This window comes from Struthio camelus, chromosome 2 (assembly GCF_040807025.1).
Source record: "Struthio camelus isolate bStrCam1 chromosome 2, bStrCam1.hap1, whole genome shotgun sequence".
Lineage (NCBI taxonomy): Eukaryota > Metazoa > Chordata > Aves > Struthioniformes > Struthionidae > Struthio > Struthio camelus.
The window spans coordinates 58,531,989-58,546,688 of record NC_090943.1 but is presented as its reverse complement, the minus strand read 5'-3'; the positions used below and the strand labels follow the sequence as shown (position 1 = coordinate 58,546,688).

Here is a 14,700-nt window from a genome sequence, read left to right as displayed (position 1 = left end):
ATTTAGCGACCCTCAACAGATTTCTATTAACTTGCCCAGTCATCCTTTGAATCCGTAAACCTATCTACTGCAACACATAAAATACACAGATTGGTGTCAATCTCTCTTGAATTTGCCTCAAATTTAAAATTCTACTAATCCCCTCGCAATTGGTTCAGACCAAGGTAACCTATCATTTAATGACTGCTCAGTTTGCTGGTGTGAACAGATATGGCCTTAGTTAACTGCCAAGTGAGTAGCTGTTGATGTCTTAAAACCATCAGCAAAACAGACACTCACCTAGAGTGACAAAAGTAAGCACTGGAAATCAAAGTATCAACAAAGTTATGTTAGGACAATGATCATATTAGAAAACTGTAGAAAAGTTATGTATCTGCAAGGTAACACAAAACTTCAGATCTAGGATCTTCCATCAACATTTAGTTCAAATGCATCCTTTCTTTTCCTTTAGGTTTACATAATCTACCATATGAAAAATTATATCTTATCACAATCTAGCTTTAGAAAATTTTCTTTTCTTATCTGAAAGTTTAACAATAAAACCTGCACCACCTTAAAATTATTTCCTCTTTGTAGCACTGTCATTTGGGGGGTTACAAATCACTGCTTTAGAAAAAAGATCATGCAAGGCTGTTCAAAATAAATGATCTAAGTATTTATTTATGAGAGCTGAGAAATTCAACTGAGAAATTCATAAGAAAACTGTGGTTCCATTTGATGTTAGATGAAAAATGATCATATGGAGTTGCTCACTATACTGTTTTAATTAACATTACTGATTTCAGCTTTAACTTAATGTCCATCTGTTTTAAGGCCGCATGCCTATATATGTTCCTACAAATTTTTTGTGACTAACAAATGCACGTTTGAGAAGACATTCATTAATGTGCCGTTCATCTTTCTGCATCATGCTGCCAGTATCATTTTCTTTATTTCGCTGTGACCATTTGGAACAAAATTGTTGTTCTCCTTTTCTAGGTCCTCTTTCAAGCTTAATTACAGTACGGTTGGCATTTACAGTGCACATCTAAGAATGCACATTCAGAGTTTATGCTCTCTGCATTTTTCCCCCAACACAAGCAAAATTGTTTGTGTTCTCCTTTGTTTTACAGAAAAGCACAGTTTCTGAAAACTCTTTTTCAGTATTCCCACTTAGACTGAAGCAGCTACACTTCCGGATGTGTTTTTGTAATACTTTATCGCTACGAAATGTGTTTCAGCCAGTAGTGCCACAAAGTTTTTAGCAATTATCCAAGTCCCCAGAGGAGTTACAGTTAGTTTTTCCTAGTTTTTAAAATATCTCAGTGAATTATTTAAGTTTTTTTTTAATCTTGCTTGCTAACTGCTTGTCTGAAAAGATATGGTTGAAGCAGAATGTTTGCAATTGTTGATAGCTTCAGCCAGCTGTTATATCTCTTGAGTGTCTGTCTTCAGGGCAACAGCTTCCATACATTCCATATTTTTAGTGCCAACGCATCTTAAAAAGGTTACCTAATAGCAATTCCAGTGTTTAAGTTAGTGTTCTCTGAATTTACTAAAGGTTCACTAGGGTGTTGAGAGCCTTCCTGTAATCGGAGTGTTCTTACGTTGACTCTTGCCCTTTACTATGTTTTCAGTTACAAATCACCTTCAACAACACAGAAGTTCATGGCATTCCATTGACTTCTGTGTTACTCAATTTCTCGGCAATTTAACAGCCCAAATCCGTGTGTATGATAATTCGATAATGGTAAAACTACTATTCTTTTTAAGCTGGTTCATAGAAAAATCCTACCGTTACCCAAGACTCGGAACTAATTTTTCTGGGCTTTTACTCCCCTTGACTTTTTCCCATGTTCTGTAACTCCTACTTTCAGTTCTAGAAAAATCAGAACGTGTTTTTAAGGATGAAACAAAAAAACAGAGGCCTGTATTCATCTCACTTCATTTTAGGCTCTTCATTTTCTGAGATAACTCAAATCACAGGTGCACTGCCTCATATTCTGGGGTACTACTCACTCCTTACTGATTACAGAGGGAGTAAGTAGCAACAAGACTCCACTGTACGTCTCTCAGTTGCACCCTGAAGTTAGGCAAATGCATGTTCAGGGTTTTTAGTGACTTCTAGCCCTCATCACAGTGTCAGAACCTACTGAGCAAGATCTTCAGCTGTGCCTTCCTCCAGGATGGCAGGACAACCAGCATTTGGTGCATAATTCTTCATGTGATAAAGCACCAAGATGACATTGATTGCACTGTTCTGGGGCTTTCTGGACAGTCTTCCTTTCCGGGACAATGGGTCTTTGATAAAACAGAGGTGTGGCAGCTAGACACTTATTTAGTCACTAATCTTCATTCATGTTAATATAATGACCATACTAAAGTGGTTGGACACCGGTATGAAAAGAAATGCTGAGCTGGCCAATTTTGAAGAGGTTAATTTGTTACTTATAATTGAGAGAGCCAATTCAAGCAAAAGAAAGTAGACCTCTCCAGGGAGGGGTAGGTGGTGATATGTAGCCCCAACGGCATTAAGAGATAAGAGAGGGTCAAATAATCACAATTGCATCGTGTTCTTACTACATTTTCCAGACATTACCTGTGAACATCCATGGAAATATTAAATGTCTGACATGTACAAATGGCTGAAAATAATGTTCAATTTCCTGAGACTGCCAGCTTATTTAGATTGTGATTAATTTATGCTAAATATCCAAATTTCAAGAGAAAAAAATATAACTGTAGGTAAAAGGTAGAACTCACATTTTAAAAAATGCTGTCTAATACTATATATAGAACTTTTCTTGTGCCAGTTAACATTTTAATGGGGTCTTTTGTTTGGTATGTGCTACACTTTATTTAGGAACAATATAATCATTGTCATGAAAAAGCAATTCCAGGCATTAAAACAATAGGAAAGAGTATGTGAATAAAACAAAACCATTTTATAATTTTTAAGCTATTCTCTGTGAAAACAGAATTGCCAGAGAAGAGTGGTTCCTTGAGTCCAAAATAAAGACTATACGGGATTTTTAAAAGAAGTAGTCCTGTTGAAGCTTTGTTCTTCAATGACATATCTCTGCACCACAGTTAAGTGGGGCCACAGTCCTGTAATATTTCTTTTTTAAGAAGGCTGCAGGTGTCCCTGTGAGCACAGACCAGCACATTATAGGGTTCCAAAGGTCTACACATTAGGCTACCAATTGAAGTGGTGAAAGAACCATCCACCCCCTAACTCTACTACGTTCATAACAGTGTCTTATCATGGATTTTATGGAAAAATATAGTGTCACATGTAAGTGTGACATCCATGACATTCACCAGCTCCAAAACTGGGAGGTTGTTAGTTTATTCATTTTTTAGCAAATAGATCCCTTGCAGCCTGACTTCCAAAGGGGTTCAGCACCCACAACTTTCACCAATTTTAGAATTAGGGTATTCTGAATATGCAGGCAAATCATAGCACCCATATCAATCCCCTGAACTACCAGCTAGAACCACATGGTTTATACTCACCACTTACTTTCATAACAAGGGAGAATTAAGAAGTAATCAATAAACTATTTCTCTAGACAGAATAGAGAACTATATCAACTATACTACTATACTACTGCTGTATTGTCAGTCTAGAACACCCTTACCTTGCACACAGTAACAAACTGCTGATCATTTCCAGCTCCTACCACAATGTAGCCATCCTTGGTCTTAAAAGCCTAGAACAAAGACAGGTTATAAGCTGTGACTAAAATACAAAATATGAGCACATCTCTCAGGTGAAGACATTGTAAATAAAGTTCAACTGCCTTCCTTAAATAAATATTTTAATTCAAACTAAATCTCTAGTTCAATAAAAGTGACTCAAAGTCATCCGCAAGGAGGAAATGTCAGCAGTTTTAAAGAAAGTGGTCCTTTTGATTCTTCTAGAGTTTAGAACTTATTTTCAATCATAGTTGCCCAAAATGTGGCCTGAGACATCTTGGAACTATTTGCAAATGTGACTCTCACTCACAAGGACTGAGGACAATTTTACCAGGATAACATTTACTTACTATAAGTTATTTATTCAGATTCACTCTTTGCCTGATTGAGAGCAGGGAGCTGTACTAAGGTGAGTGAATCCTGAGTAATCCTGAGCGAATATGCCAGCCACAAGGCTACAGAGTATTCTGAGAAAAATCTTCCCTAACCCCCTGGCTGGAGCTGCTCCACTTTTTATGAAATATTTTTACACTCAGTAACAGGAAAGAAAGAGTGAGAATAACTCTCATAACTCTCTTCCCTTCTAGTTAGCTGGCCCACCTCAAAGATGGGGATCACAGCATCCAATCCATATACCGATGATTGTTTCATTACATATGCAAAATGGAATCTCTTAAAAAACTGAAGACAGTCTGCCCTACAATATCCAATAGCATGGACATGGCAGGCAATCTAAGGCAGATGGAAGGGATATCCTGCATCTTCCAAGCTCCTCAGATAGAGATTAAACTATTTTTAGTCAGTGTTCTCAAGACCGATCTCTCGAAGAAAATGGAACTATCTTCTTTGTCCAGTTTTGAGTATTCAGCTTTTCATTTCTTTTAACTTCCTTACAGTGGCCTTAACGGCACATGCTATGCTGAACAGAACATTTCCCTGGATGGAACCAAGAAAATCTATTATTGGCATGATCTAAGATTTTTAGCATTATGTCAAGACATCTTCTAAAATGGGATAATGCAGACAGATTCCTCTCTCTGCTACACCTCTCCCTAACACAAGGGTGTGGAGCTGGGCTTTCAGTCACATGCATTACAACTACAGTTTCTGCAAGCAGCCAGGAAACTCTTTCACTATTTATTTGACTTCAATGCAAAAGGCCAGCACAGGCTAGTGCACTGATGGCGACTATGCCTTACACTAGTCTCTTGCAGAGAATAAACTTCATCTTGCATTCTCAGAAATCAGTCTTCTCATGAGCTATCAGCACCTGAACTAAAGGTAAGAATTTTTATTATACATTTTGGTAAAATAACATACAGATATAAGCCCTGATGTGACTAAGATTTAAAAATAAAAAGTCATTTTCCACCATAGTTACAACTACATCCACACTAGGAATACTTTACCATCTTGTATATTCAAAGCTTTAAAATTGTATGCACAAAATTATGCACACTGAAACGTGAGTAACTATATTATATTTAGAATATCATTTGTTCTCTGTCTCTATGCTTCTCTAGAAAATCATTTCCTGATAAATACTACTGGTCAAAGATAAAGTTTAGGAATTTATTTTTCAAGTATTTAATTAACCACTTGAGTCTGAAATTCTTAACCAATGAAGAGCAAACTCAGCAAGCATTTAGTCCCAAGCATGCAAAAAAATATCCCATTGATTCGGCCCCAAAACAGTAAAAGTCTAAAAGCATGCATAATATACTCACACTGAGGAAAGCAACGAGCACAGAAAAATTCGGGGAAAAGAATACAGAAAAGAAAGTTGTATGTGACTGCAAAAATAATAAACTTTTTAGATACATTTGTTCATGCAAATTTCTGTCTAAAACGAACATGACACAGCCCAATCTAAGACTATTTAAAGATACCACTTCTTCAGAACAAAAATTTCAACAACAATCTGGCTTTTAGCAGGAATACTTATAACTAAAACTGACAGTATAAACTTACTACCTTTAGCTACAGGCAAGACATGCTGCCTTAATCCCTCTTGTCCAAATCTGTCTGTGCTGGTGCTCCAAATTCTCAAAACAGCCACACACATTTCACACAAATAAAGGGGTAAATATGACATGTATCAGTGTGCTTATGTAACACAATACAATTTTTTTTTTGGTATGACCACCTACTGCTTCCAGTAAACACTAATTACAAATTCTTTTACGCATTCTTTTCAACTTCTACTCTGGATGTCCGTGACAGACTGCAAACCCCACAGGATAGTCATATGTACGTCTCCACACATCCCCTTCCCACGTACTGTAAAACATATTTTAACTGGCATCACGGGCAAATCTTCAACAGGTTACTATTTATCCACAACTGATTTCAAGACTCACTTCTCTGTAAGAAGACTACAATCACACAATAGCTGCAGGGCACTATGAAACATGCATCTGTACCCATGGGCTGCCAACACAGCAGCGGAAGTCAGTCGAAATTTAAGGGCCTAGTTATTAGAACTTGTGCTTCAGTTGCTTTGTGGAATGTGTGGGAAAACTGATTATTCTTAATTGCACTGTATGTCTAAAAAGCTAAAACAATAATCATGCCATCCTTACACAACAAAAATGGTATCATAAAAAATGCAGCAATGTCTTTTTCCATAAAGCTTAGCTCAAATGTCTTCGGCTGCTATTCTAAGCTTCCCATCACAAAACAGCTGATTATTTGCCAGTCATTGCTGCTGATAAAGCATAAACTTGTAAATGCTATTAGCACAGTATTGATGACAACATTTAAGGGTGATAACAATCGTTTTATTCATCATCCATAAATGTACACACACTCCAGGTTACCACAGGTTACTGTCTGGTCTCAGAAAGCTTCGCAATCTTACTATACAAAGGAGAGTCAGGGCAAAGTGCAGACAGACTTTAATGAGATTTTGTTTTGATAAACTGCTGTCCATCACATTGAATCATTTCACATTAGTGCAATAAAAGGCACTACACATACAAAGTAAAAGTCTTTTTTCCCTTCCCCTTTCTCTGAAGAATTAGGTCTTCCAATAAGTTTCTTGACAGCATGAGCATGATTTAAACTACTACCCACATGTGACATCCTGAGCACTAATGCATATACTTGGTGAAGACAAGAAACATAAAAATTGATGAAAACTACACAAAAAATTACTTCACATCTTACTCGCAGAAAAAGCAGAGACAGACTCTGAAGCACCCAAAGGCATAGCTTTTCAGCATGGTCTGAGAGGCTTAGCGGTTTCTAATTAATTCACACTGAAAGATACATAGTACATTACATTAACACATGCACGCTGAAAGCCAGATCTCAAGATTCAGCGTACGTGGATCAACATCTCCCACTGACTAACGGATGTTACAGGACCTCGTTAAGACCCAGCACTTTTCTGAATCTGATCCTAGAACACTGTATACCTGAGGTACTTTGTGTGTCAAAATCATTTTAACCTCTTCAAACACCTAGAACATAAACTCTGTCCATCTTCAAAAATGTTCCGAATAGTTCCCAATTACTTCTCAATCATGCTATATAGATTATATGGTCAAGATGCAGGACAAATTTAACCGTAGTTCATTGTCAGAGCAAATGAAGATTTACTGAGATAATCTGAGGCCAAACTAGCCAGCCATTGTTCTGCTCTATGTCAACAGTCTTCCAAAATTTTTCAGTTTTAGTGGTTTAAATGAAAGACTCTGTCAACCTCTTGTATTTATTGCCCACTTCATGAATTTTAAGCCAATAAATGTTATGACAATCATCACTCATAAGTAAGTATCTTTGCAAACGTTTCATATGCATGTTGATTCCTCAAACAAAATTGTAAAAAAAAAAAAAAAACAGAAACATGTCCAAAGACATGCCAATTCCAATAAAATGATCAAAAGTCCTAGTCATTTTCCAATATCTGAATCACATCCATACCAAAACACAGAAATCAAAGCAACCAGAACATCTGCCGCTGCATATGTACGGTGATTCTTTTCACTCTTATATAACTCATAGGCATGTTCTCCCAAGGGTATCACGTATTCTGAAAGTGAGGAAAAGGAAAAAAACCATGGTACATTCTGCTGTTTGGGGAAGAAGCAGCAAAATTCCTTTCTCTAGCTACTCCTGGAGAAGAAGGATTAATGCACTGCGTAGTTGCGTTATCACAAAATCACAGAATAATTGAAGTTGAAAGGGGCATCTGGAGATGGCCTACTCCAATCACCCTGCTCAAAATGGCAAAACTACAGCAGGTTGCTCAGGGATGCGTCCAGTTTGGTCTTGAATATCTCCAAGGATGGAAACTCGACAACCTCTCTGGGCAACCTGTTCAGCATTTGACCACCTTCACAGTAAAAAAGTTTAATCTTATGTTTAAGTGGAATCTCCTGTATTCCAATTCGTGCCCATTGCCTCTTGACCTTTCATTGGATACTGCTGAGAAGAGTCTGGCTCCATCTTCTTTACACCCTCCTTTCAGTTATTTACACACGTTGATAGGATCCTCTGAGCCTTCCTTTCTCCAGGCTGAACAGTTCCAGCTCCCTCAGCCTCTTCTCATCTGAAAGGTGCTCTTACTCATCTTTGTCACCTTTTGCTGACATCCAGCAGCGGTTTCATGTCTTTTTTGTACTGGGAAGCCCAGGACTGGACCCAGCACTCCAGCTGTGGCCTCACCAGGCCTGAGCAGAGGGGAAGGGTCACCTCCTTCCACCCACTGGCAACACTGTTCCTAATGCAGCCCAAAATACTGTTGGCTTTTGCCACAAGGGCACACTACTGGCTCATGTTCAATTTGTTGTCCACCAGGACTGCCAGGTCCTTCTCTGCTAAGCTATTTTCAGCCAGTCAGGCCCCAGCCTGTACTGGTGCATGAGGTTGTTCCCTGCCATGGCACAGGACTTCGCATTTCCCTTTGATGAATTTCATGAGATTCCTCTCTGCCCATCCCTCCACCCTGCTGAGGTCCCACTGAACGGCAGCACAACCATCTAGTACAACAGCCACTCCTCCCAGTTTTATATGTCCTTCAAACTTGCTGAGCATACATGCACTCTGTCCCATCATCCAAGTCATTAATAAAGACGTTAAACAGTACTGGCCCCAGTATCAACCCTTGGCATACACCTAGTCACTTGCCTCCAGCTAGAGTTAATGCCACTGATCCAACCCTTCGAGCTTGACAGCTCAGTCACTTTTCAATTCACCTCAAAAATCTAAATCTAAAGCAGGACATGATGATGGCACTTCATGTTTTAGTCTGAGAAACTACAGGCATGGCAAATCTGGCAAACACGGAAATATAGCCTCCAGCTGTCACCATTAGGAAGTAGCCTTCTGGAGCCACAAAGACCATCTCCACACTGGACTTTGATCTGAAGGTTAAATGCAAAGGATGCAAGTGACATCCACACAGAAACAGAAGGTTACTTCTCCTCCAGAGATGCTTCCCAGGAAAGAGAATTTGGAGGCCAAACAATACTTGGAGAGACCATCAGAACAAAGCGTTGGGTTTTTGAGATTGGAGGACTAGTCCATGTTTAAGAGAGGTTAGTAGATTTAATTGCCTGAACAAGTGACTGGTTATTTCCATTAATAGTTACCATATTGGCCCCTTTACTGAAAGTGGCATAGTCAATGGTCCAAATATTTGAAAGCCTCTAGGCTTTCTCTACGGAGGAAGATTTGTGCCGCCTCAGGTATGGTGAAGGGGGTCTAATACTTTGTTTTATGAGTTTTCTCATCTGATGTTCCTATGTGAGTAATAGTTGGGATCTGTAAAGATCCCTGCAATCCCTTATCCCTGGAAATGGCTGATGTTAGATATTTGAAGTGTCTTGCAACATAGCACTGCCATTTGGTTCAATGAAGTTAAATAATAGTGTCTCTAAAAGTATCCCACAATGGAGCATGAGAGGATCAGCTGAGGGCTTGCAGAGAGCCACTATGTGTAACTGGGTTCTGGAGCAGGGCCTGAAGGGTAGTAACTTTTGAGTGTCTTCTAACTCTTGTTGGTTTTATTGAGTAACAGCCTGACTGCTCCAACTGGCATCATGAAGCAGCTTGCTTAAGATTTTGGAAAGATGATATCTTTTTATAAAGTATTCCTGTATGGTACACGTGTCTGTCAGCACAACTGGCAGCACTCTCGGATGATATTAAGCAAGAACAATCCTCTAAGCTCCTCCCCAAGACTGGGAACAAGCAGCTTTGGCTGAACCCTGCATGGCTCTTTTTGACCAGCTGGGTACAGTGCAGAACAGAGACACCTACTTCAGAAGTCTCTAAACATAAAAACAGAAAAAGCTAAGATCATCTTTTCAAAAGAAGATTTAAAAACATGTTACCAACACTTAAAAGGAGATCCATTCTCATACGCCACTTCTCCCTCTCCCCTCCACCTTCCCATTTCCAGCAGTCCCTTCATTCATTTATAGAATCAGTAAACAATGACTCAAACACTATGGGAGCATGCATGGGTATCCAATTATGTGCTTGAAGTACTTCACTGGTATTAATGGGTGTGCTCACAGATGAAAGCTGGTCTCTTGCAGAAAAGAAAACCACAGAAAAATTACAGTGTTACTTTTAATTTATTGCATAATTTGTCTTCATTTACACGTTGAAGTTTCCTACGTAGCTGATTCAAAGAAAAGGTCATTTAAGGGCAAGTGTTCTCTAACCTCAACATAAAGGCTGCAATTAACAAGAAGGTGATATATTCAAGATCTGACCGACTTATGCACAGGCACTGTTCTCCTGCCAGCCAAACGCATCTACAACATATGCTGACTTTTTTTTTTTCTTTCTCCAATACTATCAAAGTCCAACTCCCAAATATGCTAGAGTAGGAGATCCTCACTTTTGCTTCAGATCCAGAACAGCTACATTCCTTTCACATGGGACAAATTTGGCCCATCTTCTCTATGCTGGAATTAAACGTCAGCTGTACGACAGTATCATGAAGTACATGCATTCTTTTTTCTTTAAGGAGAAGAACATAATCCTTTAGTAACAACTTCATATTTAATTACGCTGTAACAAATGGGAACAAGACCAAGAAATCTGGTCAGTGGTAGTTCTGAGCAGTAATATAAATCATAAAGACCACACACTTTGAAACTATTTGCCTACTTTGCACTCTCTTCCAGTGAAAGCAAACAGTCAAAATAAAAAATGTAAATGTCACGGACTGGAGTAATGTATGCTGAATGCCCTCACTTAGCAAACTAAAGAAGGGCATTCCACACATAAAGAAAGAACTCATATTTTTTCCTCCAGTTTTCTAAGCCTGCCCTACTTGCTTCTCTCTTCACTTTCATGTCCCCAGATTTACTATCTATCTTGCAACTTCACAGCTATCACAGTCTACCAGAGAGATCAAGAATGTCTGCAAGAATTCTCTTCCTGAGAATCAAGTTTGCTTGGATGTCATGAGGCTGTGGGAAAGGTGTTTATGGTAAGATTCAGAACGATTACTTTGGTATCTAGGATGAGGCAAAACATAGGCACTGATGTCAAAGAAAACACACCAAAAGACTACCATCCAGGTACCATTTATCTCTACAGCACCTACAACCTACTAGACACCTTTCCTGATTGACCTTCAAGTTCATATATGTCTGAGTGCAGAAAAAAAGATACGGAAAGCCAAGAGTCTTACTTCACCTGACTGATCCAAGAACAAAGCAAACAAGAACCATCAAATGTGGTCTGAATGCTCCTTACTGAAAGGGGCAGGCAGCAAAGCCAGCATGGAAGCATAGCATTAAACAGGTATATCTACATTTGGCATTATAATCTGCTACTCACAACACTCACTTGGGAAGCAGAGCACCTTGGTTCTGCTCTCCAGACTATGTCAGGTTTTCGTCTAGTAATTGCCTAACGTGAGAGGTATGAACCGTGCAGGGAACAGACACCGCAGCCACAGCCTCTCCGCTCGCAGCTCAGCGTCCTAATCACGAGGTTGGAGACAGAATCCCTCTCTCACTCTTCTTCTGCACAGATATTTGCACTGCTGATTTGCCAGTGAACAAGATGCAATACATAGATTTGTGAAAAAATATTATCTGGTGGGTTAAACACTCTTAGAAGTGCATAGGAAGTAACCGAAGCTAGTCTCCTGCTCTGCAGACTTGCACTCTGACCACTCTGCCATTGAATAACAGATATTCAATAAGAAGTAAAAAAGGGAAGATATGCAATCACCTAATTCAAGCTTTCAGCCCAGTTAGCTAATCATAATTTCTCTTCATATTTTTTTCTGTTTCTGTCTCCAATAGACACTTAAGATGCTGTTGATTCCAAACTTTCAAAAATCATAAGCTTTATCACAATAATCAAGGATTGGCTGAAAATTCAAGAGATATCTAAAAGCCAACAAATCTGGAGTTCTTTGCATTCGGCTTTTTCATTTCTGTCTCTTTTGAACATAATTAATTCATGTTTTCAAATAATTTTCCATAACTATAGAAACATATTTTTTAAAGAGTTCTTAGGCCTGTTTGTTCTGGAATCGAGATTTATGTAAGATAGTAAATATCATAATATTCACAGTAAGATCAGAGACTTGGCAACATTATGACCAAGAGATGGACTGAGAACTTCATAGCCAAGAGAGAGATTTGAAATGTGCCTAAGTTTAGAGATGGTCTGACCTCAGTTTTTAATTAAGGCCTGTCTCTCATAGTAACGAAGATTAAATGCAGTGCTAATAGGGTAAAATACCACCAGTGAAACAGAGGTATGAAGGCAGACAGACCAACAGAGTTACTCAATACACATCTTCAGGAGACATTTTTAATATAATTAGGTGTTAAGATCCACAAAAAGACTGCAGCTTGTATTTATTAAAATATTTTACGTATGTAAATGCAATTTATCTCAGTCACTTTTTCACCAATATAAAAATATCAGTCAGGTATACTATTTACCATAGAGAGTTTTGCAGCTATTACTTCATATTCAATAGTGCAATGAAGGTTAATTTTGGAGTATATACTCTTGTTCTTAGAAATAAGATTTTTCTCCCCATCATCTCCCCATTCCCTCCAAAAAAAGGAATAATGTGACATCTCATCAAAGCACTAGGTAGGAAAGAGCATATGTTGCAAGGAAATGCAAATATTTTCAACGTTTTCTAATTTAAATGGAATATACCTCTAACCTCACCACCCAGACAGCCTTATAAAAACTTCTGGCAAAACAGTGAACAGCTTTAAAGTGAGAAACTTGTTTCACAGACATTTCTAAAGCATTAAATACCTAAACTATATCTCAATTAAAAATAAATTCTCTGATATTGTAAACTAGTATTAAAATTGTTCCTTGCTACTAAAAAATGAAATATCAGGCACAGAATCACATTCTCCATTGCCACATTAGTTTTCCATTAGTTTTCTAACAATGAAATTACACACACACTGACACGCACACACAAAGTAAATAAACTTTAATCACAGTATCACACTGGAGCCAGTGTAATTAATGTTGTGTCAGCATTTCCATTTAAGCCACTATTTTCAAGAGGTTTATAGTGCAGCCATAAAAATACAGTTAGGCTGAAATTAAGCAAACAAGGTCTTACACAGCAAGCAACGTTTAAGCATATATACAGAGAGCAGCCAGTTACTACTTATATGGGAATTAAAATAGACGCCTACTGATTTTAAAGGGCACTGTAGAGCTATTTCTTTAAATAATATTTTTCTCAACATTTATAATAATCTCTCAAAAGTCTGAACTCAAGCTATGTTTCCTTACTGTTTTTAACTTCTCACCTAATAGTTCACACAATTTCTCCCAATTTTAGGATTGCTGGCATTGTTCTTTGTTTCACTTTCAAAGCAAAGAGAGCAATGAAAACATTTGTTTTGAACAACAGGAACACACATGAGCACATTCTGGTCCTGATATGGGCCTCCAAGCATTTCTGAAGTACAAATGATAAATATACCTTCTTATACCTTCCGAAAGTCGTAAGACAGAACTGTCTGGAAAATCTGAGTGGTCAAAACAGGAGGTTATAACAATGCAATTTAGAATCTATGATCCTAAATCTGTTTTCAGTAGAAATCATCTGAAACTTCAGTGTTTCCAACAAAATGAATTTAAATATATAGGATAGAGCAGTATTTGTCTCATTATTTTTGTCCCTTTTCCCTCCCTACTCTTTGGCTTTAAGTGATGCAGTGGTAAAACTTCCAAAGGTCAGTTTTGTAACACTGACTACATTTTTGGTAACTCAGATTGAGCTAGTCAGCCTGGCATTTCAAGCTGCAAACAGATGACCCAGTGCAAGCAAACTAGAACTCGCTGACTGGGCAGCTGCTTCTATTAACTTAAAGATCCTAATAGCCTAAATGTCCTGCTATAAAGAAGACTCTTTATATGATGAGCAGATGATGCAGAATACTTTGTGGGTTTCTCTGACAAAAGGCCAAACAAGAAGAGCAAGGGATCTAATCAGACACATGAAGACAGTCAGAGGAAGAAGCAGGAGAGCAATACTCTGTCATTTCAAATCAGTGATTTTCACATGATGGAACCATGAAAGCTAAAATTATTTTGCAAGATTGCATCTTAGGTCTGCTGTCACTGATGCTGCTGAGAATCAGTTGAAAACCCAGTGAGGACATAATAATTACACCGGTGCAAAATTGGCTGGGTTTCACAATTTGGCACTTTCACAACTTAACATAAACAGTACTCATAAATGAAATCTTCCATTTAGCTGCAGAACAGAATGAGCAAAGGCAGGAGAAACTCCACTCCACTCCGCCAGTGTGCCTCTGCCCTATTTTGGAGATTTTTTTCAAGTAATAAATCTCTCAAGTGATCCTACATACTGTTCAGTAGACACGGTATGATCAGCTAGGGATGGATTTCAAATACTTCAGCCTTGACTCTTCAGTTTCCTTGATTTGTGGTTTTAAGCCAGACTCATTAAGGTTTATTGCATGCAGTTTGTTTTGGTTTGAAATACTACTTTATCTCTAATCAAGGATTTAAAAATTGCACTGGTCA

General features: G+C 38.2%; 1 protein-coding gene across 3 annotated transcripts in view; it reads right to left on the bottom strand.

The window, feature by feature from the left end:
- The window catches only part of SUGCT (succinyl-CoA:glutarate-CoA transferase), a 332,549-nt gene that overhangs the window by 199,711 nt on the left and 118,138 nt on the right, over positions 1–14,700 (bottom strand). For all 3 annotated transcript variants that reach the window (XM_068935970.1, XM_068935971.1, XM_009679424.2), the window contains one exon: positions 3,621–3,692. In XM_068935970.1, the coding sequence (XP_068792071.1) occupies positions 3,621–3,692 (72 nt within the window). The remainder of the gene's footprint in view (positions 1–3,620; positions 3,693–14,700) is intronic.